This window comes from Sciurus vulgaris, assembly GCF_902686455.1.
Source record: "Sciurus vulgaris genome assembly, chromosome: 11".
Taxonomy (NCBI): domain Eukaryota; kingdom Metazoa; phylum Chordata; class Mammalia; order Rodentia; family Sciuridae; genus Sciurus; species Sciurus vulgaris.
The window spans coordinates 20,811,093-20,836,687 of record NC_136472.1 but is presented as its reverse complement, the minus strand read 5'-3'; the positions used below and the strand labels follow the sequence as shown (position 1 = coordinate 20,836,687).

Sequence of the window (25,595 nt, the reverse complement as noted above, 5' to 3'; positions counted from 1 at the left end):
CAAAGTTAGAAATGACAAAGTAGAGTAAGGATTTCACCCACAAAGAATTGAAGAGGTAACATGAAAGTCAGAAGTTAAGAAAAAGTAAAGAAAAAAAAAAGACTACTTATAATAATGGCTATTTAATGACTAATAATTATGAGGAGAGATGATACAGAATGCGGAGAGAATGAGATAAAAGTGAGTAACGTAAGGGGATTTAGTAAATGCTTGCAACTGACTTATAATTTATTTCTTCTAAATTTCTTGTGAAATCCTTACTAATACTCTCCATTTTTCAAATAAAATGATGTTAGGAGTTTTAAAAATAGTGGTCATTGCAACAAATACCACAGCAATAATGGAAACAAAAAAAAAAATCAGTTAACAATATATGTGCACATATGGAATTCTCATGCTTGCATAAACTAACTGACAAGAGGCTGTTTTTCATTAGAGATGTCAGATATTAAAATCTGAAAAATATTATGTTTTCCCTAAATTTTGATGAAACAAGTGATTCTTATGAATTTTAAATTAATACATGTCATAGATTAAAACAAACATTCATGTCATGCTACTACCCATATAACTTTTAATAATAAAAGTTGAAGAAAATCATATGTATAATTTGCAACTTTTGAAAATGCTGAATCCTATCTTTACAAATTGAAGACACACAAAGATTACAGAACAAAATGACTCTTTCATACCTGCCTACTTCCTCATCATCCTGTGCTCTCCAACTCTTCTCCCAATCAACACGCTTAAAACAAATTATGCTGGTATCAGTTTCTCTGGGATAATAATTTGGAATCCACCACTTTTCTGAGAGCTTCTTTCACATCCTTGTTCCTCAGGCTGTAGATTAGGGGGTTCAGCATGGGGATCACCATGGTGTAGAAGACTGTGGTCACTTTGTCAATGTCCAGACTAGTGCCAGAACTGGGCTGACAATAAATGAACAGGATCGTTCCATGGAAGATGACGATGGCTGTGAGGTGGGAGGCGCAGGTGGAAAAAGCTTTGCGCCTCCCCTCTGCAGAGCGCATCTTCAGGATGGTGATGAGGATGAACAGGTAGGAGGTGAGGATGATCACAATGGTCATAGATTCATTGAAAGTAGCCACGATGAACAGCAGCACCTCATTCACACTGACATCAGAGCAGGCAAGACTTAGGAGAGGGGGTAGGTCACAGAAGAAGTGGTTGATCACATTTGACTTGTAGCCTGGGATCTCAAGAGTTAAGCACAAGTGAACGAGAGCACACACTGATGCTAAGAGGTAACAGCCAGAGACCAGCTCTGCACAGAGCTTCTGGGACATGATGACCATGTACAGCAGTGGGTTGCAGATGGCCACAAAGCGGTCATAGGCCATCACTGCCAGCAGGAAGATCTCCGTGATCACACAAGTGCAAAACAAATAGAATTGTATCATGCAGGCTGGGAAGGAGATGGCTTTGTCCTTGGTAAAGATGTTGGCCAGCATTTTGGGCACTATGATTGAGGAGTAGCAGAAGTCCACAAAGGACAAGTGGCTGAGGAAAAAGTACATGGGAGTATGCAGGTGAGAGCTGAGCTGGATCAGTGTGACCATGCCCAGGTTGGCCAGAACCGTGACTCCATAGATGAGAAGGAACACCAGGAAGAGAGGGACTCTCAGCTCGGGGACATCTGACAATCCCAGGAGAATGAACTCTGTCACAGTGGAACAATTTTCTGCAGCCATTGTCAACAGATGTCAGGTTAACTTACATATGGTAAGTTTCAGTTTACTTCTGGGAAGACATTAAAGAGAAAGTGAGAGGTGGTTATTAATTTCAGGAAAAAGTAACATTAGAATGAAATGTATGCATGAATTCTAAGAGGAATGTAACTGTCAAATTTACAAAATGTTCAATGATTTTAACAATATTCTAACCTATATATCTCCATAGAACTCACAAATGAAAATTAATTTCAACCTAATCAATAATCTTGAATGATTCTCAGTCATTAATTACCTTGCACATTTCATATCATGTATAGAATGAGGTGGTTTGGTTGACTTTGAATTAGATTCTAAGATATGCTTTAATTTTACATGGAAACTAACTTCTGGTCACAAAATTTTAAAAAATTTATTACAATAAATATAAAAGTTACTATGCACATTGTACTGTTATTATTAAATTTATCAATAACCTTAAATTTTCCCATAGAAGTTATCTAATTTTCTCTTTTATTTATAATTTTCCTTTTTTACAGACTGCATTTTGATTCATTGTACAGAAATGGGGTACATCTTTTTGTTTCTATGGTTGTGCATGATGTAGATTCATTTGATTCGGGTACCATACATGTACATAGGGTCATGATGTCTCTGTCATTCTATTGTTGGGGTACATGAACATTTTCCATGAAAATAGTGTTTAATGAAGATTCTTTCAAATTGGAGTCATTCAGAACCAAAAAAGGAAAATGAATGCATACAGTTAAAGGCATAATAGGTTTTGTAAAATTACTGATTATTTATTTCACTGTAATGGTAATTATGAAGTCTTTTAATGACACAGAAAGAAAAACACATCTTTCTTGCTTTTGGTAAAAGAATTAGACAGCATTTATTGAAAATCTTAACACTGACAATAATAAAAACTAAATGATTTTTAAATTACCAGATATTATTCACAGTAATATATTATCACAAATGATTACATTGAAAAATTAGGAAAAACTATCTTCAGTTCTCATTATTGATTATTACTGTTTTGACAATATTCAAAAGTAAAAGAATTATCAAACTGTGGTTCATCATATCTACTGTGGAAATTTACTTTCAAATTGTTTTTAAAAAATTTAAAAAAGGAGACACCAGCAGTACATAGGATGCAAACTTTTAGTTGTAAACAAACTTTTAGTTGTCTGAAAACAGACAGATACCCCATATGTCATCAAACTAATTTGGCTATGACCCTTATATATAAGTTGTTTATTCAGATTTTAAAAAGTTAAGTGAAAATTTTGTAAGGTCCCTCAAAATTTTATTTGTGTAAAGAGGGTAAATTTTATATTTCATGAAAGTGGAAACTACCATCCAGATCTTTCCCTTAAGGAAGAAGCCAATGGAATTTAAGTAATTTTACTCTCTGCCCTCTCTAAATTGTAAGAACAGATACTTCATTAACATATTGTAATGAAAACTGAGTGAAGACCGTCTGGACCCACCCAAACAGTCTGATCGTTTCTCTGTATTATGAGTCAGTTTTAAAGTAATTAAAACAAATTATTCTCATGAATTTAAGACCATTTTAAAAAGCTAAGACTCTTGCCTGGATAAAAGAAGAAAATCCTCTTTGAACAATTTGTTCCCAATATTCTATGCTAACAGGGAACTAGTCTATGATAAATCCAAAGAAAACCCACAAGTATCCTCCAATGCTGAGCAGAGGACGTTTATGACCACCTCACAACTCACACAACCCCAAGACTGGGGTAGCAGTGGAAATCATCAGCTCATCTGTGGTCACTGCAGGTCTCATGAAGACTGTTGATGTGGCAAAGGTCGGGGAGAAAGAGAAAAAAGAAAGTTTAACATTTTTACTTTGTAATTTTTATATTCATCAGTTTTTGATGATGCAGAAGAAATAGTTGTAATCTCTCCCCTGTCTCTTAAATAAAATAAAAAATTTTGAAAAGTAAGGGCATGAGATACGTATTATCATAAACATTCTCTAAGTCAAAGACAGATGAGTTAGACATATTATTTTTTCCCCCCAAAAATACATGTCTTTTCATTTTTCAAGTACCTAGAGTCTAGTTGTAGTGAACAAACCTGTGGTATGGATGTTTCTTCCCTGGAATTGAACTGAAGGTGTTAGATGTGAATAGAATGAAATAAAAGACTTTATACTATAAATTATGCCCCTGGGAAATGAATGCCTTAGCTAAAAAAAATATTAATCTCTATGGTATAACAAAGTGAGGAAAAAATTGAAGTAGAAATTGATGTCATAGAAGGTTTAAAAATAATTAATCTCTGTGGAATGTGATCAGAAAATGGTTTTAGAAGCACTGTAACTTGGTATTCTATTGCAGAGTAGGGTGAACATAGTTAACAATAATGCACTGTACACTTTAAATGGTCAGAAGAAACAATTTCAATGTTTTCACCACAAAAAATTAACATGACGATTGTTTGAGGTGATAGTTATACAAATTACCCTGATTTTATCATCATCATGTACACATACAGAAACAGCACACTGTGCCCTATAAGTAAGTATGAGTACTATGTGCCAATGAAAAAGAAAAAAAAATATTCTACATTGGGAAAAAAAAAATGTTTAAATCCAAATTTACCTACTTCCAGAATTTTTGGTAATTGCACTTCTGCATCCTAATATCAGATATGTGAAGCACAGCTTGTATTGCCATTTGAAATTACCATGAAAATTTCTGATGAACTTTCACTTTCTCATAAGATTACAAAATCCCCTAGCTTCCAGGAGGGCAGACTGTGTAGAGTCACACTGGAGCTTCTTCAAATACAGTAAAGGTAATGAATCTGCTGGCCAGATATCTCTAATGGTGGGACACATTTATTGGGCACACATTGTGTGTTAGAATCTATCTAAATCTTATCTAAACAATCTAAACATTGTCTTTTTTAATCTTCCTAATAACCAGTCAAGAGACAATTTTGTTTTCATGCACCACTTGCAAAGCAGGTGATGGAAGCACAACCAGTCGTAATTTGAACAACCTTGAAGTAAGCTGCTGGAGAAGGCCACAGCTTCCTGTTTTTCCCACCTACATGACTGTATGGAGAAAAGCAGAGATTCAGAGCCAGTGGTTTTGCTTTTTTTTTTTTTTTTTTCTTTTTTTGCAGTGCTGGGGATTGAACCAGGAACTTGTGCTTGCAAGGCAGGCACTCTACAAAGTGAACTATATTCCCAGTCCCAGAGCCAGTGTTAAGACCTATCTGTGCCAAAGGAGTGGGTTTGGATGCAGAGAGGTCAAAGAAACTGCAGAGATACAGCATGGGAGACACATAGTATTTATACCGCCGTTTACCGGTGACGAGTTCTGCTCCTTCTAATATTGAAGATTGAACACTAGAGAAGCACGCCAAGGCAAGCATATTAAGCAGGTTTTATTTAAAGGTAATGATACAGACTTCTCCCGGCAGGAAGTGGGGGCCATGGCTGATGTTCTAAAGTCCCCAGAAGTGAGTGCACCCTACATCTTTAATAGGTTAAATTCTCTTTTGTTCTCCAGTTTTCTCCCCCCTTATCTCTCCTTTCTGCCTATGTGACTAGGCCTGGTTTTGCATTAAGTGAAAAGCCATGGGCAGGGAAAGGGCCAAGGTGATACAGGCAGGTAAAGGTCCAGGGGGCATTGATTAGCAGCTCCTTGCTTGCAGTCCTTGATAAAGGCAGGTAAATTTGGTAATCAATGGGCTCCAGAGTCTTTCAGGGGCAGTCTCCAACTTCCAGAGGCAGATGGCTTCATGGCTTCATTTCCTCGAATTGACCCTATTCCCTATTTCTACACTAACTACCTGTCCTTAATTCTGGCTTCAGTATGTTGGAGAAAGCTTACAGGAGATCACTGACTGCTCCAGGAATAATTCAGAGGCAACAGCAGACAGCACCTCCATCCCTCTTGTCCTTTGTCAGGCAGTGCCTCCTGTCCCTGCGGGAGTTTTGTCCAGTGGCAGCTACCGGGATGAGTGGCATGCATGCTTTCCACTCAGAGAGGGTCTCTGTAAGTTGGGCTGCAGGTGCAATGACGTTATCATCATTCCTTTGCTTGGCCTGCGTGTCTGACCAGCAGTCGAAGGAGTGTCATGAACCAGCACAACTTTGATTGGTCCCAAACTCTAGGGTAGGTGAGAGGATGAGAAATAAAAGTAATAAAGGAAAGAAAGACAAACAAGCAATATAGGAAAGCTTGTGAGCAGGAACAGCCCAATTAAAAGCTCATGAGTTAGTGCCCATATCTCGTAGCTCCAGGCAGCTTGGCATCTCAAGGACATTGAGTACACTCTTCTACCTGAAGACAGCAAACAATGGCATTTGAACCCAAAGCCAGTAAATTCTGTGAGGCACAGAATCCTCCATGGGCAGGGCATCACCAGTGACTGAGCAGTCTCAAACTGGCGAGATACCACCGAGAGTTCTCAGAAGGGCATCGCCTCTGCCTTGGGATGGTTCAAAAAACCTGTAATTAATTAGCTGCTCCCAACCAAGGAGCAACTGTCTTGTTATACATGCCAGACAACACTAACTTGCCCTTCTTCCCTGTGTGCCTAAGCAAAAGCCAGCTTGAGTCTACACTTTCTGGTCCAGGCTTTCTCTCCATGTTCCCTTAACTTGGTTGGATGTTTTGGGAACAGAAAGGAGGCATTCAGAGACTTGGTGTTTACAGATGATACAGGATGACAGGTGACATCATTTTCATGAATGAATGTCCAGTACCAGAAGGCATCATGTGGGAGCCGCATTACCCATCTTTTGTAGGCCTGCACTTTAACCTTATAATGTCAATGTAGGCAAGGGTTGTGCCTGCCTCTGTGTAGCACTGGTGTACACCATGACTATACAATGTGCACATGTTCAAAAGGTCATTTCAGATAAATTAAATCCCATAATTCCCACTATCAAAATAGTTCTAAAATGATCCTCCAGGAACTTCACAGGAGGTTGAAGAGACATCTAAATATTATTTTTCACACTTTTCAAAAGAAAAGAGAAGCTCTGATGAAATCATATATATGCCCATGTGTAAAATCCTGTGGGTCCAAAGGGAGAGTTTCAAATATTGTTGTTCTTAGAACTGTTTTGAGTTTTAATTCTTAATGATGTCATCTAAACCAAATGATAGTGAAATAGATAAAAAGTTGAATAGTCCCAGAAACACATCCATACCTGCATTGATACACTTTTCTGAATTTAGTGAGTAAATTCACACTCTCAAACTTTAGTTTTAATGAAGTATTGTAAGGTTAGTAAAGATAGTCTTCATTAAGATGAAGGAAACAGAGGATTGAAGGAGTTAAATTCTTCCAAACTGAAAAAGTCAGAGTCAAAGTACCAGTCCAGGCTTTCATGAAATCAAGTCCACTGTTTTTCAAACATTATTACACAAAAGGATATGCTTCATTTAAACATGTGAATGCAATTCAGAAACTGAAATAATAACGCAGCCTCAAAGCGCCAGTGGTGTACAGCAATCAGGAATGAATGGAGACATATGATTTAGATACATAAAAGACACCAAGATGCATGCAAAGAACATGAACAGAGCTTAGAAATTATACGTGTTTCATTAATTATTTCATCTATAGTGAACTGAAGTGTTAGCATGAAAATAAGAAGAAAACAAAGTGATAAAAGAGACACTTCAGAAACTGTTACACCAATAATGTTTTTGTAAATGGGTACAAGTATATATAAGGAGGAGAGAGAGAGAGAAGACATGGAGCAATAATTATTTACTAGGGATCAGTGTAAGTTGATGCTTTCAGGTTGTGTAACTCAATATTTGTAATGTAACTGTGAAATTACTATCATATTATACATGAAATGAGGTATCATCCAAGGTTCAAGCACCAGACATTAGGACAACTGCAGAAAAAAAATGGAAAAAATATAGTAAATAACATTTAAAAAGTAATAAAAAAATAAACTCATAGAAGTATATAGTGACATATAGATTTATCATCCTGTGGACACAGTGTCAATTGTGTGATCTTCATCATGAAATTACAGAGGTTCTACTATGACAAGAATCTTACTTTTATGGATCAGGGAGACTGATATGAAATGTGATCCTTTAGTTCTTCAACTTGCAAAGGTTTCACACCAAACCAAATATGTGTGTCTTAGAAGTACCATTAACCATATTCATTTAAATATTACTAATTACTTTAAAATTTAAAAAAAAGTTTTGATATTTTTGAAAGATGTTTAATCCACAGTTGTAAATTGAAAAGATACAAATATAAGTGAATTGAAAATCTCACTCATGACTACTTAGCTTGTTCCTATTCCCTGTGCTTCAACACCGCAGCCCACCTATCCACGCCTCCACCTGCATCAACATTGCGACCTAAGTCCTGGCAAGCATACAATCTCTAGGAATGTGTTTTAGAACTGAGAGCTTTTCTGAGAGCTTCTTTTACATCCTTATTCCTCAGGCTGTAGATTAGGGGGTTCAGCATGGGGATCACCACAGTGTAGAACACCGTGGCCACTTTGTCAGCATCTCCAACATTGCCTGAAGGGGGTCTGCAATAAATGGAAAGGATTGTTCCATGAAATATGGCGATGGCTATGAGGTGGGAGGCACAGGTGGAAAAAGCTTTGCACCTCCCCTCTGCAGAGCGCATCTTCAGGATGGTGATGAGGATGAACAGGTAGGAGGTGAGGATGATCACAGTGGTCATACATTCATTGAAAGTAGCCGTGATGAGCAGCAGCACCTCGTTCACACTGACATCAGAGCAGGCAAGACTTAGGAGAGGGGGTAGGTCACAGAAGAAGTGGTTGATCACATTTGACCTATAGAATGGGATCTCAAAGGCCAAGCACAAATGAATGAGAGCACACACTGATGCTAAGAGGTAACAGCCAGAGACCAGCTCTGCACAGAGCTTCTGGGACATGATGACCATGTACAGCAGTGGGTTGCAGATGGCCACAAAGCGGTCATAGGCCATCACTGCCAGCAGGAAGACCTCTGTGACCACACAAGTGCAAAACAAATAGAATTGTATCATGCAGGCTGAGAAAGAGATGGCTTTGTCCTTGGTAAAGATGTTGGCCAGCATTTTGGGCACTATGATTGAGGAGTAGCAGAAGTCCACAAAGGACAAGTGGCTGAGGAAAAAGTACATGGGAGTTTGCAGGTGAGAGCTGAGCTGGATCAGTGCAACCATGCCCAGGTTGGCCAAAACCGTGACTCCATAGATAAGAAGGAACACCAGGGAGAGCAGGACTCTCAGCTCAGGGACATCTGACAATCCCAGGAGAATAAACTCTGTCACAGTGGAACAGTTTTCCTCATCCATGTACCCACTTTACATGTGGCTGGGGGGGAAACAAAAACAAAAACAAAAACAAAAATTAAAAGCTATTCTTCATTATGTGATGAAATTTAGTTTTCACTGGATAAAAAATTTTAAAAATTAAAAATAAATAAAAAACAACAGAATCAATAAGTTAGTTAATTTTATCCATAAAAAATTGTTATCTGTGCTATTCAATTTAACAAAAACTAAGGCATCGTATAATGGAGATGCATAAAGCCTTTAGTTTACTTCAGAGATGACATGAAATTATTAATATTTATAAAAACTTTTCTGTATGTTTGATTAGGTTTTCAAAATTGCAAGTTTGGCATTGAATCATGAGGCGTGATGTCATCATGTTATTTGATTAGCAAAATTTCTGTATAACTTTCAAAGCCATTTTACCTGCTTGAGTCTATAATCAATATTCCAAATATTGTGATTAAAGGAAATAAATTTTAAAATCTATGGTAAAATTTTCTGAGTTTTCCATTCTGAAAACTGTTGAGATAGGCTTATTTATAATTACTATCCCACAAGTGTTTAGGTTTTGTTGATGTATTTTACATGGGAATGTAGTTATTATACTCCATATCACCATTTCTTCTATAAAATTAACCTAGTTTTTCAGTTTAATAAAATGCCTAATGTTTGCCACAGTTTAGGTAATTAGTACTCTTGAGAACAGCCTTCCTATATTTACAACATTTTTAATTTCGGATGATCTACTTGACAATTAATTTACTTCTCTGATTCTATCTCAAGAGCTAATCAAAGATGTGCATAGAATATTATTGAGAAAAATAACCACTTAACATTGTAGCATTTTTTATGATTAAAAAAATTAGAAATGAAGAAATGAAGTATCACAGGAAACATTCAAAATTATTTTTTAAGTTCAAAATGATAAAAATGTTCAAAAGTATTTTGAAGGAAAATATGCTTATCTTTAAAATATTTTGACAAATAATTTTAAAGATATTAGAATTGATGCTGATAAAATGAGACAGTGAACAATAAAGCCGAGGGACAGGTAAAATAGTATGCTTATGTAATTATATGGTTTTCTTTCTCTAAATGACCAGGAAAAATGAGTTGTCCTCCTCTGAGTTCAAAGTAATACAAAATTTTGAACTTTTTTTCCTGTTTTCAAGTCTGAAAAAGAATCAGGTGGTCAGTGGTTCACAGAGCACTGCTCCTTTACCAGGAGTTGAATATGACCACTATGTCACATTGGTCAGTGATATTTTTGGTGGTCACCATGGTAGGTGTGTGTACTTATTACATCCAGTAAGGATGCTGCTAAAACTCTACCATCCCTCTCCCTCACCCTCACCTCCAACACAGCCAAACGCCACCAGGATGATACTGTAAGTCGCTGAGAAACCTGCTTTCAATTGACATTCTAAAGTGCTTTGCACAGAGCTAAAGCAATCCCTCCCTTTTCTACTTCAGAGATGGTTCACGTGTTTTGGTCCCTCCATGGAAATTCTCATGGGTGTCTCATTGCCACCCTCAGCATTGGGGTGACCATACGGAGCTTTTCCATGCAGGCTTGACCAGGTTGCACAGATGGAGTTGTTGTGAGAGAGAGATGTAAAAGAAAAACTGAAAATACACTTATCCTCATTGTTCTTGTTGATTTTCCTCTCGTGCTAGCATTTCTTATGAGATATGTGCTTCTGCAGATAAAATTGTCCCATTTGCCATTGAGAATATCCTTTACCTCTAAAGGAGAAGTATATTTTCTTAAAGCAGTGCTTAAATCTTGGCATTTATCAAAGAATTCTCTGAGAGGAATACTACTCAGAATTTTTAAAATATCTATAATACTATTTCCCTCTTTTACACCTCATTCTTCTCTCATTTATGACTGTAAGAGATTTCAAATATGGAAAAAAATCAAGTTTCCAGTTCCCAGAAAATATTATTCATATCCAAACATCCCCTCCCAAAATAATAAGCATGTATTTCAACTCACCTGTGGAGTAGGTACTCAATTGCTTTCCTTGTTTCTGAAATTGTTGTGATGGAAAATGTCATCAACTTTATGTTTGTGGATGTTTCTCTGGGATCTATGTTCCCTAAGGTACTAAAAACAATTACTGATCTCTGTGGGACATTAACAAAATATCAAGAAAACTCTTGGGATTCAAACAACTATTTTCACTATGGGAAGCAACTATCTTCACTATGGGATATGAACTGGGGAAAATAAATAATGCGGTAGGTACACTTTATATTTCCCTTTTATGCATAGGTTATTACAAGCTAACTCCATTCATTCAGAGTTTATGATGAATTTGATACATGGAAAGCTACATTCAATAATTTTGTCTTTGAGTTCTCATATTGTCATTTTGAAATATATGGATGCATCTTTTAAGTTTGTCTGCTTTATATGCAACAGCTCCTTCCTGCAAGGTATAGGGTCTCAAGACACATTATTCTACACAGAGTGGGGACAGTGAACCTACTATAGTGAGAATAATAGTCGTTGCACACATTTATTGGGCACTTACTATGTGCTATGTACTTTTCTAAATCCAACTATAACATATTTCCTCTTTACAAAAATAAATGATATAAATAATTTTATGTCCTTTACAAATGAGGTTACTGGGGCATAGACAGGTATAATTTGCCCAAAGTAACACAGAGAATCCCTGTTGGAGGTGGGACACATGCTGCTTTTCAGTTTGCACCACCACATGACTATGGAAAGAGCATAGTTGCAAGGTCCCTAGGAGGTCAGAGGCCCTGTGCAAAGCTGGAGGCTTTTGTACTGGGATGTCTCAACATCCCTCCATGTCTGCTCCTTTCCTGACTACTGAACTTTGACATGAACTCAGTGTTCAAACCACAGTCTGTGTGCCCCTAGATACAGCAAACATTTTAAAGTTTCACAGAAGTAAATAGTTACAGATAAACCATTCCTAAATTCTCAAAAAACTCTTCCTAGGTTGATCTAAAGAGTTTCTGAATTTAAGGAATCTTGGGTTTCATTTTACAACTAGCATTCCCACATGCCTTTTCTCCATTTCTTCAAAATCAAGGACTTTCTCTTATCCATTCAAATTTTCTCTGAGAATTGCTCTAATCAGGAAATGAACAAAACCAACATCCAAAACCTATGGCAAAAGGACAACTTTAAATGTTATCCATGAGTCCTGGAGTCTTTTTCATCAAGACAAATCAATTCTTATTTTCTGTCGTATATACAAATGTATTTTCATGGAAAAGAACATTTTACATGTATTATAGTCCATGGAGGAGTATTTTGAAATCAGATATAAAGTAGACTGATGGGCATATTTGTTTAATACTAATTCAGTGTCCTAGGTGTAAACCATACAACTTTTGTCCCAAGATGAAATACTATTGAAGAGACGATCCCATGACAGCAAAGCTAAAAGAGCATTTGCAAACAACATGGTTGTCCATGATGAATGTCATCCAGCAAATGCCATGCAGAAAGCTATTTGCTTTTCAATTCATCTTATACTTAAAGATTTGTGAGGCATTTGTAAAAGTTGGCAGATTTTTATTTCTGCAAGAGAAAGGTAGGTTCAACACTCCATCATATTCAAACAAACATCAACTTCTTTAACAAGACTCCTAAAGTGCATGATAGAAAACCAACACTCAATAAATAGAATGGAATGAAACCAAAATCCTTCTTCACAGCAAGGAAAACAAGTAAGAGCATGGAAAGAGAGAGACTGTAGAAAACAAGTAAGAGCATGGAAAGAGAGAAACTGTAGAATGGGAGAAAATCTTTAGCACCCGATATGCAAGGGGTTAATATCTAGATGATATAAAGAACTAAAAATAAACAACAGAAAAATACCAAATAATTCAATTAATAAATGGGCAAAAGTACTAAATACACACATCTCAAAAGAAAAAATACAAATGGTCAACAGACGCATGAAAAAAAAATTAACATTTCTAGCAAGCAGGAAAGTGCAAATCAAAACCACATTGAGATTTCATCTCACTCAGGGCAGAATAACAATTATCAAGAATACAAATAATAATATATGCTGGTGAGGATTTGGGGATAAAAGTACACTTCCTCCCCTCTGCCTAATAAAAAGTACCTCTATTGCTCCCTAGCATCCCCCTTATTGTGAATTAGCATCTGCCTGTCAGAGAAAATATTTGGCCATTGATTCTTTGTGATTGCCTTATTTCTCTTAGCATGACATTCTACAGTTCCACACATTTACCACCAAATGCCATAATTTTGATCCATGTATGTACAGAGTAATGGTCAACACAGGTTAATTTTTCCATATATCACCTTAAATTTTTATCATTTCTATATTGTTGTTATAGCTATCAATTAGTATAAACCCTTTGGGAAACAGAAGACTTCTCAAAAAACACTAGTAAGGGGATCACCTTTTGACCCAGCTATTCCACTCTTTGGTATATTTCCAAAGGATTTAAAATCAGCATACTACAGAGACACAATCACATCAATGTTTATAGTAGCACAATTCACAATAGCCAAGCTATAGAACCAACCTAGTTGCCCTTTGACAGATGAACAGATAAAGAAAATTGGATATATATACAAAATGGAGTATTACTCAGCCATAATGAAGACACTTTATGGCATTTTCGGTAAATGAATGGAATGGAGAATATGATGCTACTCGAAATAAGCTAGATTCAGAAAGTCAAGGGTCAAATAATATGCAGAAAGTAGACCAAAAAAAAAAAAAAAAAAAAAGAAGAAGAAAATAGAGAAGGGAATCCTATAAAATTAGAAGAGGGATCATTGGAGTAGAGAAAAGGATTTGTGATGGAGGGAGGAGGGATGGAAAAGGGGGGAAATGATGAACTGTATCTGACCAAACTTTCCTCTGAAAGTCACCACAGTGAATCTCGCCATTTTGCACATCCATGAGGAACTAATTTAGAAAAAAAAAAACCTGTAAATAAATAGAAAAAAGATTAGTATACTAGAGGAAAGGGAGCAAAAGGAGGGAAGAGGGAAGGGGAAGGGGGTGTATTGTGGACCAAATTAGAGCAAATTATATTCCATGCATGTACAATTGTGTTAAAAATGAACCCTTACACAGGAGTTAAACAAACTAATAAAAATTCTAAAACTATAAAAAGTGAGCATTAAGTAGAAAGTAAAGGTAGTTGATGTAGAAAACGTTTATCACAATTTTATCTTATGGTCACTCCATATTTTGAATAATATACACATAAAACTTTAAACTTTTAATAATATTTGATTTTTAAGTCACATAATATAGGCACCTATTCATGAGGTACAATGTGATATGTATTTTAATTTGTTCTAATTAGTTTTACAGGACAGTAGAATGTATTTTGACACATCATACATAAATGGACTATAACTTCTCATTCTTATGGTTGTACATGATGTAGAGTTACACAGGTCATGTAATCCCATAAATACATAGGGTGATGATGACTGATTCATTCTACTATACTTCCTACTCCCACATTTCCTGCCCTCCTTTCCCTCCTCTCTGCCTAATCAAAAGTACCTCTATTGCTCCCTAGCATCCCCCTTATTGTGAATTAGCAATTGCCTATCAGAGAAAACATTTGGCCATTGGTTCTTTGTGATTGACTTATTTCTCTTAGCACGACCCTCTCCAGTTCCATACATAAACTGCCAAATGCCATAATTTTGATCCATGTATGTATAGAGTAATGGTCAACACAGGTTAATTTTTCCATATATCGCCCTAAATTTTTATCATTTCTTTGTGGTTCGTGCATTTAGAAATCATCTCTTTTAACTATTTTGAGATATATAATACATTACACTTACTGTATTTGTCTTCAAAACATGAGTATTTATTTCTCCTCTCTGACTTTTCTTCCTCTCCTCTGCTTTCTATTCTCCCCAGTCTCTGGTAACCATTATTCTACTCTCAATTTCTCTAGGCCCAACTTTTGAAATTCCACATAGAAATGGGATAATGTGATATCCGTTTTTCCTTATCCTGCTTTTCCACTTCACATAATATTGTGAATTTCATTAGCAAATTAAAGTCTCTCATGTTATAATTTCAACCACATAATATAATACTATGCAATATCATATTGGTAAATAGTGTGTTGGCAAGTTTAAACACAGATATTACATTTTATAAACTGTTTAATGATATTACTTTGATCAATAAACTTGCATGTAGAAGAATGATGGATATCTTTAATTTATATATGATAAGACCTGAGAAAATATTTGCAGTAAACTTGACTGAATTTGAAAAAGTGATTACCTCTATTGACTTCAAAACAAACTGCTCTAAAATCTATTTGTTAAAAACAACCCTTATTGAATTAGCTGCAATTGTTTATTTATTAAAACATTGATATAGAAATGATACTGAGACCTCTTGATCTAGAATTGGGATTTTTCTACAAATACATTATTTAATTGGAATTAGAAATCCAAGCCCATATGCCCATGAAAAGAAATATTTTCAGGAATATTTGAAAAGTTTAGTTAATTATATTTTATCAAAATATATGGTGCTCTTATATTTTAATTTGTGGTGTGATTCTTATGAAAACATCAAAAAACAAACATTGTAAGAGCCAAAATAATATTATCAGAGGAAATACTTTCTTCGACCCATATAAAATTGTGCAGCAAATTACGTTTTTCCCTCCCTAAAATAAATGCAAATTGATTTTTTTCACTCTATTAATAATTGTTCAGAATTTTATCTAAGCATATTCAGTAAAGAGGAGAAAAATGACACACACATTATTGAAGCAACATTCAAAATAAAGATAGAATTTTGAAGGCTGTGAGAGAAAAGCATCAGATTACATATAGGGGGAAACCAATACAGATAGCAGTAGACATCTCAACCCAGACTCTAAAAGCTAGAAGGACCTGGAACAACATATTTCAAGCTCTGAAAGAACATGGTTGCCAAACAAGAATCCTATAACCAGCAAAACTAACCTTCAGATTTGATGATGAAATAAAATTCTTCCATGATAAATAAAAGTTAAAAGAATTTACAGATAGAAAGCCTGCACTACAAAATGTTCTCAACAAAATATTCCGTGAGGAAGAAATGCAAAACAACAATGTAGGTCAGCAAAGGGAGGAGCTACCTTAGAGAAAAAGCACTCAAAGGAGAAACCAAGCCAAGTTAAAACCAAAAATAAGCCCAAATGACTGGGAATACAAGTCATATCTCAATAATAACCCTGAACATTAATGGCCTAAACTCATCAATCAAAAGACATAGACTGGCAGAATGGATTAAAAAGAAAGACCCAATAATATGCTGCCTGCAAGAGACTCATCTCATAGAAAAAGACATCCACAGACTAAAGGTGAAAGGATGGGAAAAAACCTACCACGCACATGGACTCAGTAAAAATGCGGGGGTTTCCATCCTTATGTCAGATAAAGTGGACTTTAAGCCAAAGTTAGTCAGAAAGGATAAAGAAGGACATTTCATACTGATCAAGGGAACCATAAATCAGGAAGACATAATGATAGTAAATATTTATGCCACAAACAATGGTGCATCCCTGTACATCAAACAAATCCTTCTCAATTTCAGGAATCACATAGACCACAACACCATAAATCTGGGTGACTTTAACATGCCAATGTCACCACTAGATAGATCTTCCAAACAAAAACCAAAGAAACCATAGAACTCAATAACACAATCAATAACCTAGACTTAATAGACATATATAGAATAATCCATCCATCAATAAGTGGATTCACTTTCTTCTCAGCACCTCATGGAATCTTCTCAAAAATAGTCCGTATGTTATGCCACAAAGCAGCCCTTAGGAAATGCAAAACAATTGAGATACTGCCTTGTGTTCTATCAGATCATAATGGACTGAGAATAGAAATCAATGACAGAATAAAAAACAGAAATTACTCCAACACCTGGAGACTAAACAATATGCTATTAAATGAAACATGGATAACAGAAAACATAAAGGAGGAGATTAAAAAACTCTTAGAGGTCAATGAGAACAACGATACAACATATCAAAATCACTGGAACACTATGAAAGCTGTACTAAGAGGAAAATTCTTTGCATGGAGTGCATTCCAGAAAAGAGTGAATATTCAACAAGTAAATGGCCTAACATTACAGCTCAAAGCCCTAGAAAAAGAAGAACAGAATAATAGCAAAAGTAGTAGAAGACACGAAATAATTAAAATCAGAGCTGAAATCAAAGAAATTGAAACAAAAGAAACAATTCAAAAAATTAACAAAACAAAAGGTGGGTTCTTTGAAAAAGTAAACAAAATAGACAAACCTTTAGCCACAATAACAAAGAGAAGGAAAGAGAAAATTCAAATTACTAAACTTCGTGATGAAAAAGGAAATATCACAACAGACACCACTGAGATACATAACATAATGAGAAGCTATTTTGAAAATCTGTATTCCAACAATAGAAACTACCGAAGACATTGAGAAATTTCTAGAGACATATGCTCCTCCCAAACTGAACCAGGAGGACATACACAATTTAAACAGAGCAATATCAAGCAATGAAGTAGAAGAAGCCATTAAAAACCTACCATCCAAGAAAAGCCCAGGACCAGACAGATTCTCAGCCAAGTTCTACAAGGCCTTCAAAGAAGAACTCATTCTAATACTTCTCAAAGTATTCCAGGAAATAGAAAAGGAGGGTACCCTACCAAACTCATTCTATAAAGCTAATATCACCCTCATACCCAAACCAGGAAAAGACACATCAAGGAAAGAAAATTTTAGACCAATATCCTTGATGAATATAGATGCAAAGATCCTTACCAAAATATTGGCAAACCGTATCCAAAAGCATATTAAGAAAATCATGCACCACGATCAAGTGGAGTTCATCCCTGGAATGCAAGGATGGTTTAACATCCATAAATCAATAAACGTAATCAGTCATGTCAATAGACTTAAGGATAAGAATCATATGGTGATTCCCATTGACACAGAAAAAAGCATTTGACAAAATACAACACCCCTTCATAATCAAAATACTAGAAAAAATAGGGATAGTAGGAACATACCTGAACATTGTAAAGGCTATTTATGCTAAGCCCATGACCAACATCATTCTTAATGGAGAAAAACTGAAAGTATTCCCTTTAAAAATGGGAACAAGACAGGGATGTCCTCTCTCACCACGTCTATTCAACATTGTTCTCTAAACTCTAGCCAGGGAAATTAGACAGACTAAAAATATTAAAGGGATACGAATAGGAAAAGAGGAACTTAAGCTGTCACTATTTGCTGATGACATGATTCTTTATTTAGAGGATCCAAAAAACTCCTCCAGAAAACTTCTAGACCTCCTCAATGAATTCAGCAAAATAGCAGGCTATAAAATCAACACACATAAATCAAAAGCATTTTTATATGCAAGCGATGAAACATCTGAAAGGGAGATGAGGAAAACAACTCCATTTGCAATAGCCTCAAAAAAAAACAAAATACTTGGGAATCAATCTAACCAAAGAGGTAAAAGATCTCTACAATGAAAACTACAAAACACTGAAGAAAGAAACTGAGAAAGACCTTAGAAGATGGAACGATCTCCCATGTTCTTGGATAGGCAGAATTAATATTGTCAAAATGGCCATACTACCAAAAGTGCTATACAGATTCAATGCAAATCCAATTAAAATCCCAATGAGGTACCCTACAGAAATAGAGCAAGCAATCATGAAATTCATCTGGAATATTAAGAAACCCAGAATAGTTAAAGCAATACTTAGCAAGAAGAATGAAACAGGGGATATTGCAATACCAGAACTTCAACTATACTACAAAGCAATAGTAACAAAAACAGCATGGTATTGGCACCAAAATAGACAGGTAGATCAATGGTACTTGTGAAATTATTACTATATTCTACATGAAATGAGATACTATCTCCGGTTCAAACAACACTGAACATCTGGATGACTGAAGTAAAAAGGAAAAAATAGTAAATAATATACATATATATATATATATATATATACACAATAACAAAACAAAAACATACACGTATAAGTATGTACGTATAGATTTGTCATCTATGGGCACACTCTCAATGCTATCATCTTCATTATAAAATTACAGAGATTCTTTTCTGACAAGAATCATAGTTTCATGAATCATGGAAACTGATATAATACTGTGATTCTTATGTTCATCTTTAACTTGAGAAGATTTTATACCAAACTCAATATGTGTGTCTTACAAGGTCATTAACCATATTCATTTAAACATTACTGATTATTTTAAAATTTGAAATTTAAAATTTTTTTGAAGAATTTTTAAGGCCACAGCTGTAAATTAAAAAGACACAAATATAAATAAATCAAAAAGACTCACTCGTGACTCATTTAACTCATTCTTCTTCTCTCCACTCCAATACTACAGCCCACGTATCACCCCTCCAGTTACCTCTGCTTTGCAGCCTGAGTCCTGGCAAGCTCACATTCTCTAGGAATCTGTATTAAGCTGAGAGCTTTTCTGAGGAGCTTCCTTCACATCCTTGTTCCTCAGGCTGTAGATCAGGAGGTTCAGCATGGGGATCACCACGGTGTAGAAGACTGGTCACTTTGTCAATGTCCATGCTAGTGCCAGAACTGGGCTGGCAATAAATGAACAGGATTGTTCCATGGAAGACGACGATGGCTGTGAGGTGGGAGGCATAGGTGGAAAAAGCTTTGCACCTCCCCTCTGCAGAGCGCATCTTCAGAATGGTTTTGAGGATGAACAGGTAGGAGGTGAGGATGATGGTGATGGTAGTGACCTCATTGAATTTGACCACAATGAAGAGCAGCAATTCATTCACAGAGACATCAGAGTAGGCAAGACTTAGGAGAGGGGGTAGATCACAGAAAAAGTGGTTGATCACATTTGACTTGTAGCCTGGGATCTCAAGAGTTAAGCACAAGTGAACGAGAGCACACACTGATGCTAAGAGGTAACAGCCAGAGACCAGCTCTGCACAGAACTTCTGGGACATGATGACCATGTATAGCAATGGGTTGCAGATGGCCACAAAGTGGTCATAGGCCATCACTGCCAGCAGGAAGACCTCCGGATCACACAAGTGCAAAACAAATAGAATTGTATCATGCAGGCTGGGAAGGAGATGGCTTTGTCCTTGGTAAAGATGTTGGCCAGCATTTTGGGCACTATGACTGAGGAGTAGCAGAAGTCCACAAAGGACAAGTGACTGAGGAAAAAGTACATGGGAGTGTGCAGGTGAGAGCTGAGCTGGATCAGTGCAACCATGCCCAGGTTGGCCAGAACCGTGACTCCATAGATAAGAAGGAACACCAGGAAGAGGAGGACTCTCAGCTCGGGGACATCTGACAATCCCAGGAGAATGAACTCTGCCACAGTGCTGAGTTTCTTCAGTCATGTACCCACTTTAGATGTATTTAAAGGAAAAGAAAAAACTAAAAATTATTCATTTATTTACTTATTTATTTATTATTTATTTATTTATTTTTCAGACTGCATTTTGATTCATTGTACACAAATGGGGTACATCATTTAGTTTCTATGGTTGTACACATTGTAGATTCATACCATTCATGTAATCATACATATATATTGGGTAATGATATCTGTCTCGTTCCACCATTTTTCATACCCCCCCTTATTTCCTTCTACATAATCTAAAGTTCCTCCATTCTTCTCTCATTCCTCCACCCCTCACCCCCATTATTTATCATCATTCACTTATCATGGAAAACATTCAGCCTTTGGTTTTTGGGGGGATTGACTTATTTCACTTAGCATGATAGTCTCCAATTACATCCATTTATTTGCAAATGCTGTAATATTATTCTTCTTTATGGCTGAATAATATTCCATTGTGTATATACACTACAGTTTCTTTATCCATTCATCTGTTGAAGGGCATCTAGGTTGGTTCCACAATCTAGCTATTGTGAATTGAGCTTCTATAAACATTGATGTGGCTGTGTTAAAAGTTATACTTTATTATGTGAGATCCAAATTTAGTTTAGGCTGGTATAAATAAATAAATAAATAAATAATTTTAAAAAGCAGAAGCAATAGGATAGTTAATATTTTCCACAATTAAATAAATCATCTTTCATATGAAATTTATCAAAAGTTAAGCACAGCATAATGGAGATTCATAGAGTCTTTAATTCTGAGATCACATGAAATCATTAATATTTATAAAAAAATTTATATATGCTTTGATTAGTTTTTAAAATTTCTAACTTGGTATTGAGTCATGAGGGATCATGTCATAGTATTATTTGATTAAACTTTTTTCTGTACAATATTCAAAGTCATTTTACCTAGCTTATTCTATGATCAATGCTCTAAATATTGTGATTGTAGGAAATAAATTTTAAAATCTAGGGTAATATTTTCTGAGTTTCCACTTTGACAGCTGACAAGATAAACTTCTTTGTGATTATTAACCCACAAGAGTTTATGTTTTATTGATTTATTTTATATGGGAAAGTAGTTAATTATTATACTCCCTATCATCATTCATTTTTTAAAAAATTAGCCTAGTGTTTCAGTTTAATAAGATTGTCTATTGTTGGCCATGGTTCAGGGAATTAGTACTCTTGAGAACAGTCTTCCTATATTGGTGCATTTTCCACCTTCAAAAGACATTTTTGATAACTAATTTTACTTTTTGGACTGTATCTCAAGAACTTTTCAAAGATGTGTACAAGATGTAATTGAGAAAAATGACCAAAACATCACAGCATTGTTTAGATATAAAAATTTTAGGAATGAACAGTCAGATAGAAGGAAAAGTTCAAAATCATAATATATATATACACACACACACACACACACACACACACACACACACACACACATATATCTGAGAAAATACAGTTCTCTTTAAATGACCATGTCAAATAATTTAATGACATAATAATTGACCCTGATAAATTAATACTTTGTGAACAATAAAACTGAGGGACAGCTGTAATATTATGTATACATAATCATATGTTTTTCTTTCTCTAAATGACCAGGAAAAGTGATTGTCTTTCTCTCAGTGCAAAGTAACACGTAAATTTAAAAATGTTTTCCTGTTTTCAAGTTTGAACAAATAAATCAGGTGATTGTTTGCTCACAGAGCACTGCTTTTACACTACGAAGGAATGTAACCACTATGTGACTTTGGTCAGTTACATTTTGGTTGTCACCATGGCAGGTGGCCTGTGCTGCTGACATCTAATAAGGATCCTGCTAAACACTCTACAGGGTACATGACCACCCCTCTTCCTCACCCCCACCTCCAACACAGCCAGACTCCACCAGGATGATACTGCAAGTCATTCCACAGTTGAGAATCCTGCCGATAAGAGATATTCTAATGTGCTTTATACAGAACTAATGTTAATTAGTCCTCCCTTTTCTGCTTCAGGGATGATTCACTTGTATATGTCCCTCCATGGAAATTCTCATGAGTGTCTCATTGCCACCCTCAGCATTGGGGTGACCATCCGGATCCTCTCCATGCAGACTTGACCAGGTTGCACAGATGGACATGTTGTAAGAGAGATTTGAAGGGAGGGTGGGAAAGGCATTAATCCCCCTTGTTCACATTGATTTTTCTCTCACGCTAGCATTTCTTATGAGATATGTGCTTCTGCAGATTCAAGTGTTCGTATTTCCCATTGAGAATGTCCTTTACCTCAAAAGGAGAAGTATATTTTCTTAAAGGGATGCTTAAAACTTGACATCTCTCAAAGGATTCTTCAGAGGGGAAGGGAATAGTACACAGATTTAAAACAAAATCTGTAATACTATTTTCCTTCTTTACACATCATTCTTCTATCATAAAAGAAATCAAGTTTCTACTTCCCAGAAAATATTATTCATGTCCACACCCGACAAAGTAATGAGCATGTATTCCAACCCACTGAGGAGTAGATATTCAATTGCTTTCCCTGTTTCTGAAGATGTTATGATGGAAAATGTCATAGACTTAATGGTTCTGGATGTTTCTCTGGGATGCATGTTCCCTAAGCTTCTCAACACAATTACTGATCTTTCTGGAACATCCACAAAATATCAGGAAAACTCTTGAGATTAAAACAAATTTTTCCACTGTGGGATGTAAATGGGGAAAATAAATAATGTGGTACACTTTAGAGTTCTGTTTTTTCATATGTTATTATAGATTAACACCATCCATTCAGAGTTTATGATGAATTTGAAACACTGCACCCCACATACAGCCATTGCATCTTTGAGATCTAACCTTGGTATTATGAACTGTATGAATAAATCTATTTATTTTAATTTTTTTGAATTGTATTTGCTCTTTTTAGTTATATATTATGGTAGAATGTGTTTTGGCATATTATACTACATAATATGGTTGTACATGATGTAGATTATACTGGTCATATATTCAAATACAAGTCTAGGAAATTTATGCCTGATTAATTCTCTGTCCTTCCTATTTCCCTCTCCTCTCCTTTCCCTTTGGTCCCCTTTGTCTAATTCAGTGGACTTCTATTCTTCCCCTCCATCCCATTTTGTGGTTGAATATTTGACCTTTTTGTTTGGGGATTGGCTTATTTCACTTGGCATAATATTCTGCAGTTCCATCCACTTACTGGCAAATGCCATAATTTCTCTTTTTATGGATGAGTAATATTCCACTGTGGGTATATAATACATTTTCTCTATCCATTTATCCATTGAAGGACACCTACATTGGTTCCATAGCTTGGCTACTGTGAATTGAGCTTCAATAAACATTCCTGTGACTGTATCACTGTAGTATGCTGATTTTAAGTCCTTTGGGTATAGACCAAGGAGTGGGATAACTGGAGAGAACTGTGGCTTCTTCCAGGTTTTCTAAGGAATATCCATACTGCTTTCCATAGTGGTGGCACCAAAGTGCAGTCCCACCAGCTGTATGAGAGTAACTTCCTCCCCACATCCTCACTAGCACTTATTATTACTTGCATTTTTATTTACTGTTCTGACTTGAGTGAGTTGGAATCTCAGGGGTTTTAATTTGCATTTCTCTTAATTACTAGAGATGTTGAACTTTTTTTCACATTTCTTATGATCATTCCTATTTCTCCTTCTATGAGATGCCTGACCAGTTCCTTTGCTCATTTATTCACTTTGTTATTTGTTTCTTTGGTCTTTAGTTTCTTGAGTTCTTTGTATATCCTGGAGATTGCTATTCTGAGGTACAGGTAATAAAGATTTTGTTCCATTTTGTAGGCTCTCTCTTCACATTCTTGATTGTTTTCCTATAAGGTGCAGGGTCCCTGGTCTAATTTCAAAGTCCTTGATCAATTTTAAGTTGAGTTTTGTGCAGGGTGAGAGATAGGGGTTTAATTTCATTTTGCTACATATGAATTTCCAGTTTTCCCAGCACCATTTGTTGAAGAGGTTATCTTTTCTCCAATGAATATTCACAGTGCCTTTGTCTAGTGTGAAATAACTCTATTGATGTGGGTATGTCTCTGTCTTCTATTCTGTTTCATTGGTCTTTATCTTCATGTTTGTTCTTGTGTCAATACCATGCCATTTTTATAGCTCTGTAGTATAACTTAAGGTCTGGTATTGTGAGGCCTCCTGCTTCAATTTTATCTCTGAGGATTGCTTCAGGTATTCTGGGCCTCTTATTTTCCCAAATGAATATCATGACTGCTTTTTCTATTTCTGTAAAGAATGTCATCAGAACCTTAATAGGAATTGCATTAAATCTGTATAGTGCTTTTGGTTGGTAGTATTTCTGTTTTGATAATATTAATTCTGCTCATCCAGAAACAAGGTAGAACTTTCCCTTTTCTAAGGTCTCCTTCAATTTCTTTCATTAGTCTTCTTCAGTTTTCATCGTAGAGGTCTTTTGCCTTTTTGTTAAATTGAATACATTTTATTAGTTTTTTCTATCTTATACACAACAGCTTCTTCCTGCAAAGTATAGAGTCTGAAGATACATCATTCTCCACAGAAAGAATGGGGACAATGAACATTCATTAGTGAGAATAATAGCCATTTCTCACACTTACTGAGCAATTCCTACATGCCAGGTACTTTTCTAAATCCAACATATTTCTTCTCTATTAAAAAAATGATATCAGTGATTTTATGTCCCTTGCAAATGAAGTGACTGAGGCATAGACGGGTATAATTTTCCCAAAGTCACACGGGGAATTCCTGGTGGAAATGGGCCACATGCTGCTTGTCAGTCTGCACCACCACAGGACTGTGGGAAGAACATAGTCGCAAGGGCTTCGGGAGAGCAGAGTCCCTGTGCAGTGACAGAGGCTGCTGTCCTGGGAACTCACCAGCTCTCCATGACGGCGTCTTTCCTGACTATAGAACTGTGACGTGAACTCAATGTTCAAACTACAGTCTGTGCACCCCTCGATACAACAAAATTTAAGCATTTCATGAAAGTAAGTAGATACAGATAAGCCTTTCCTAAATTCTCAAAAAACTCCCTAGATTGATCTGAAGATTTTCTTAATTTAAGATATCTTGGGTTTCTTTCTAAATCTATCATTTCCACAATACCTTT

General features: G+C 35.8%; 2 protein-coding genes and 1 pseudogene across 3 annotated transcripts; all 3 read right to left on the bottom strand.

Annotated features, from left to right (window-relative positions):
* Window positions 1-767: 767 nt before the first annotated feature.
* On the bottom strand, window positions 768-1,772 carry LOC306639747 (olfactory receptor 5L1-like; the record flags this gene model as incomplete). The annotated part of the gene is made up of 1 exon (XM_079103503.1): window positions 768-1,772. Exon 1 carries the CDS (start codon window positions 1,710-1,712, stop codon window positions 768-770), a length of 945 nt encoding a protein of 314 aa, XP_078959629.1. The 5' UTR covers window positions 1,713-1,772.
* Window positions 1,773-7,867: 6,095 nt separating this feature from the next.
* On the bottom strand, window positions 7,868-9,129 carry LOC306639011 (olfactory receptor 5L1-like). The gene has a single exon (XM_079102455.1). It carries the CDS (start codon window positions 9,036-9,038, stop codon window positions 8,103-8,105), a length of 936 nt encoding a protein of 311 aa, XP_078958581.1. The 5' UTR covers window positions 9,039-9,129; the 3' UTR covers window positions 7,868-8,102.
* A 10,393-nt stretch (window positions 9,130-19,522) lies between these two features.
* On the bottom strand, window positions 19,523-25,373 carry LOC306639746 (olfactory receptor 5L1-like; annotated as a pseudogene). The gene is made up of 2 exons: window positions 25,363-25,373; window positions 19,523-20,435 (listed from the first exon to the last, which is right to left on the bottom strand). The product of its transcript is annotated as an olfactory receptor 5L1-like (transcript).
* Between the last annotated feature and the right edge of the window lie 222 nt (window positions 25,374-25,595).

What these genes read in the sequence shown, in the direction of transcription:
- LOC306639011 (XM_079102455.1), bottom strand. Translation starts at nt 9,038, where the DNA reads ATGGATGAGGAAAACTGTTCCACTGTGACAGAGTTTATTCTCCTGGGA.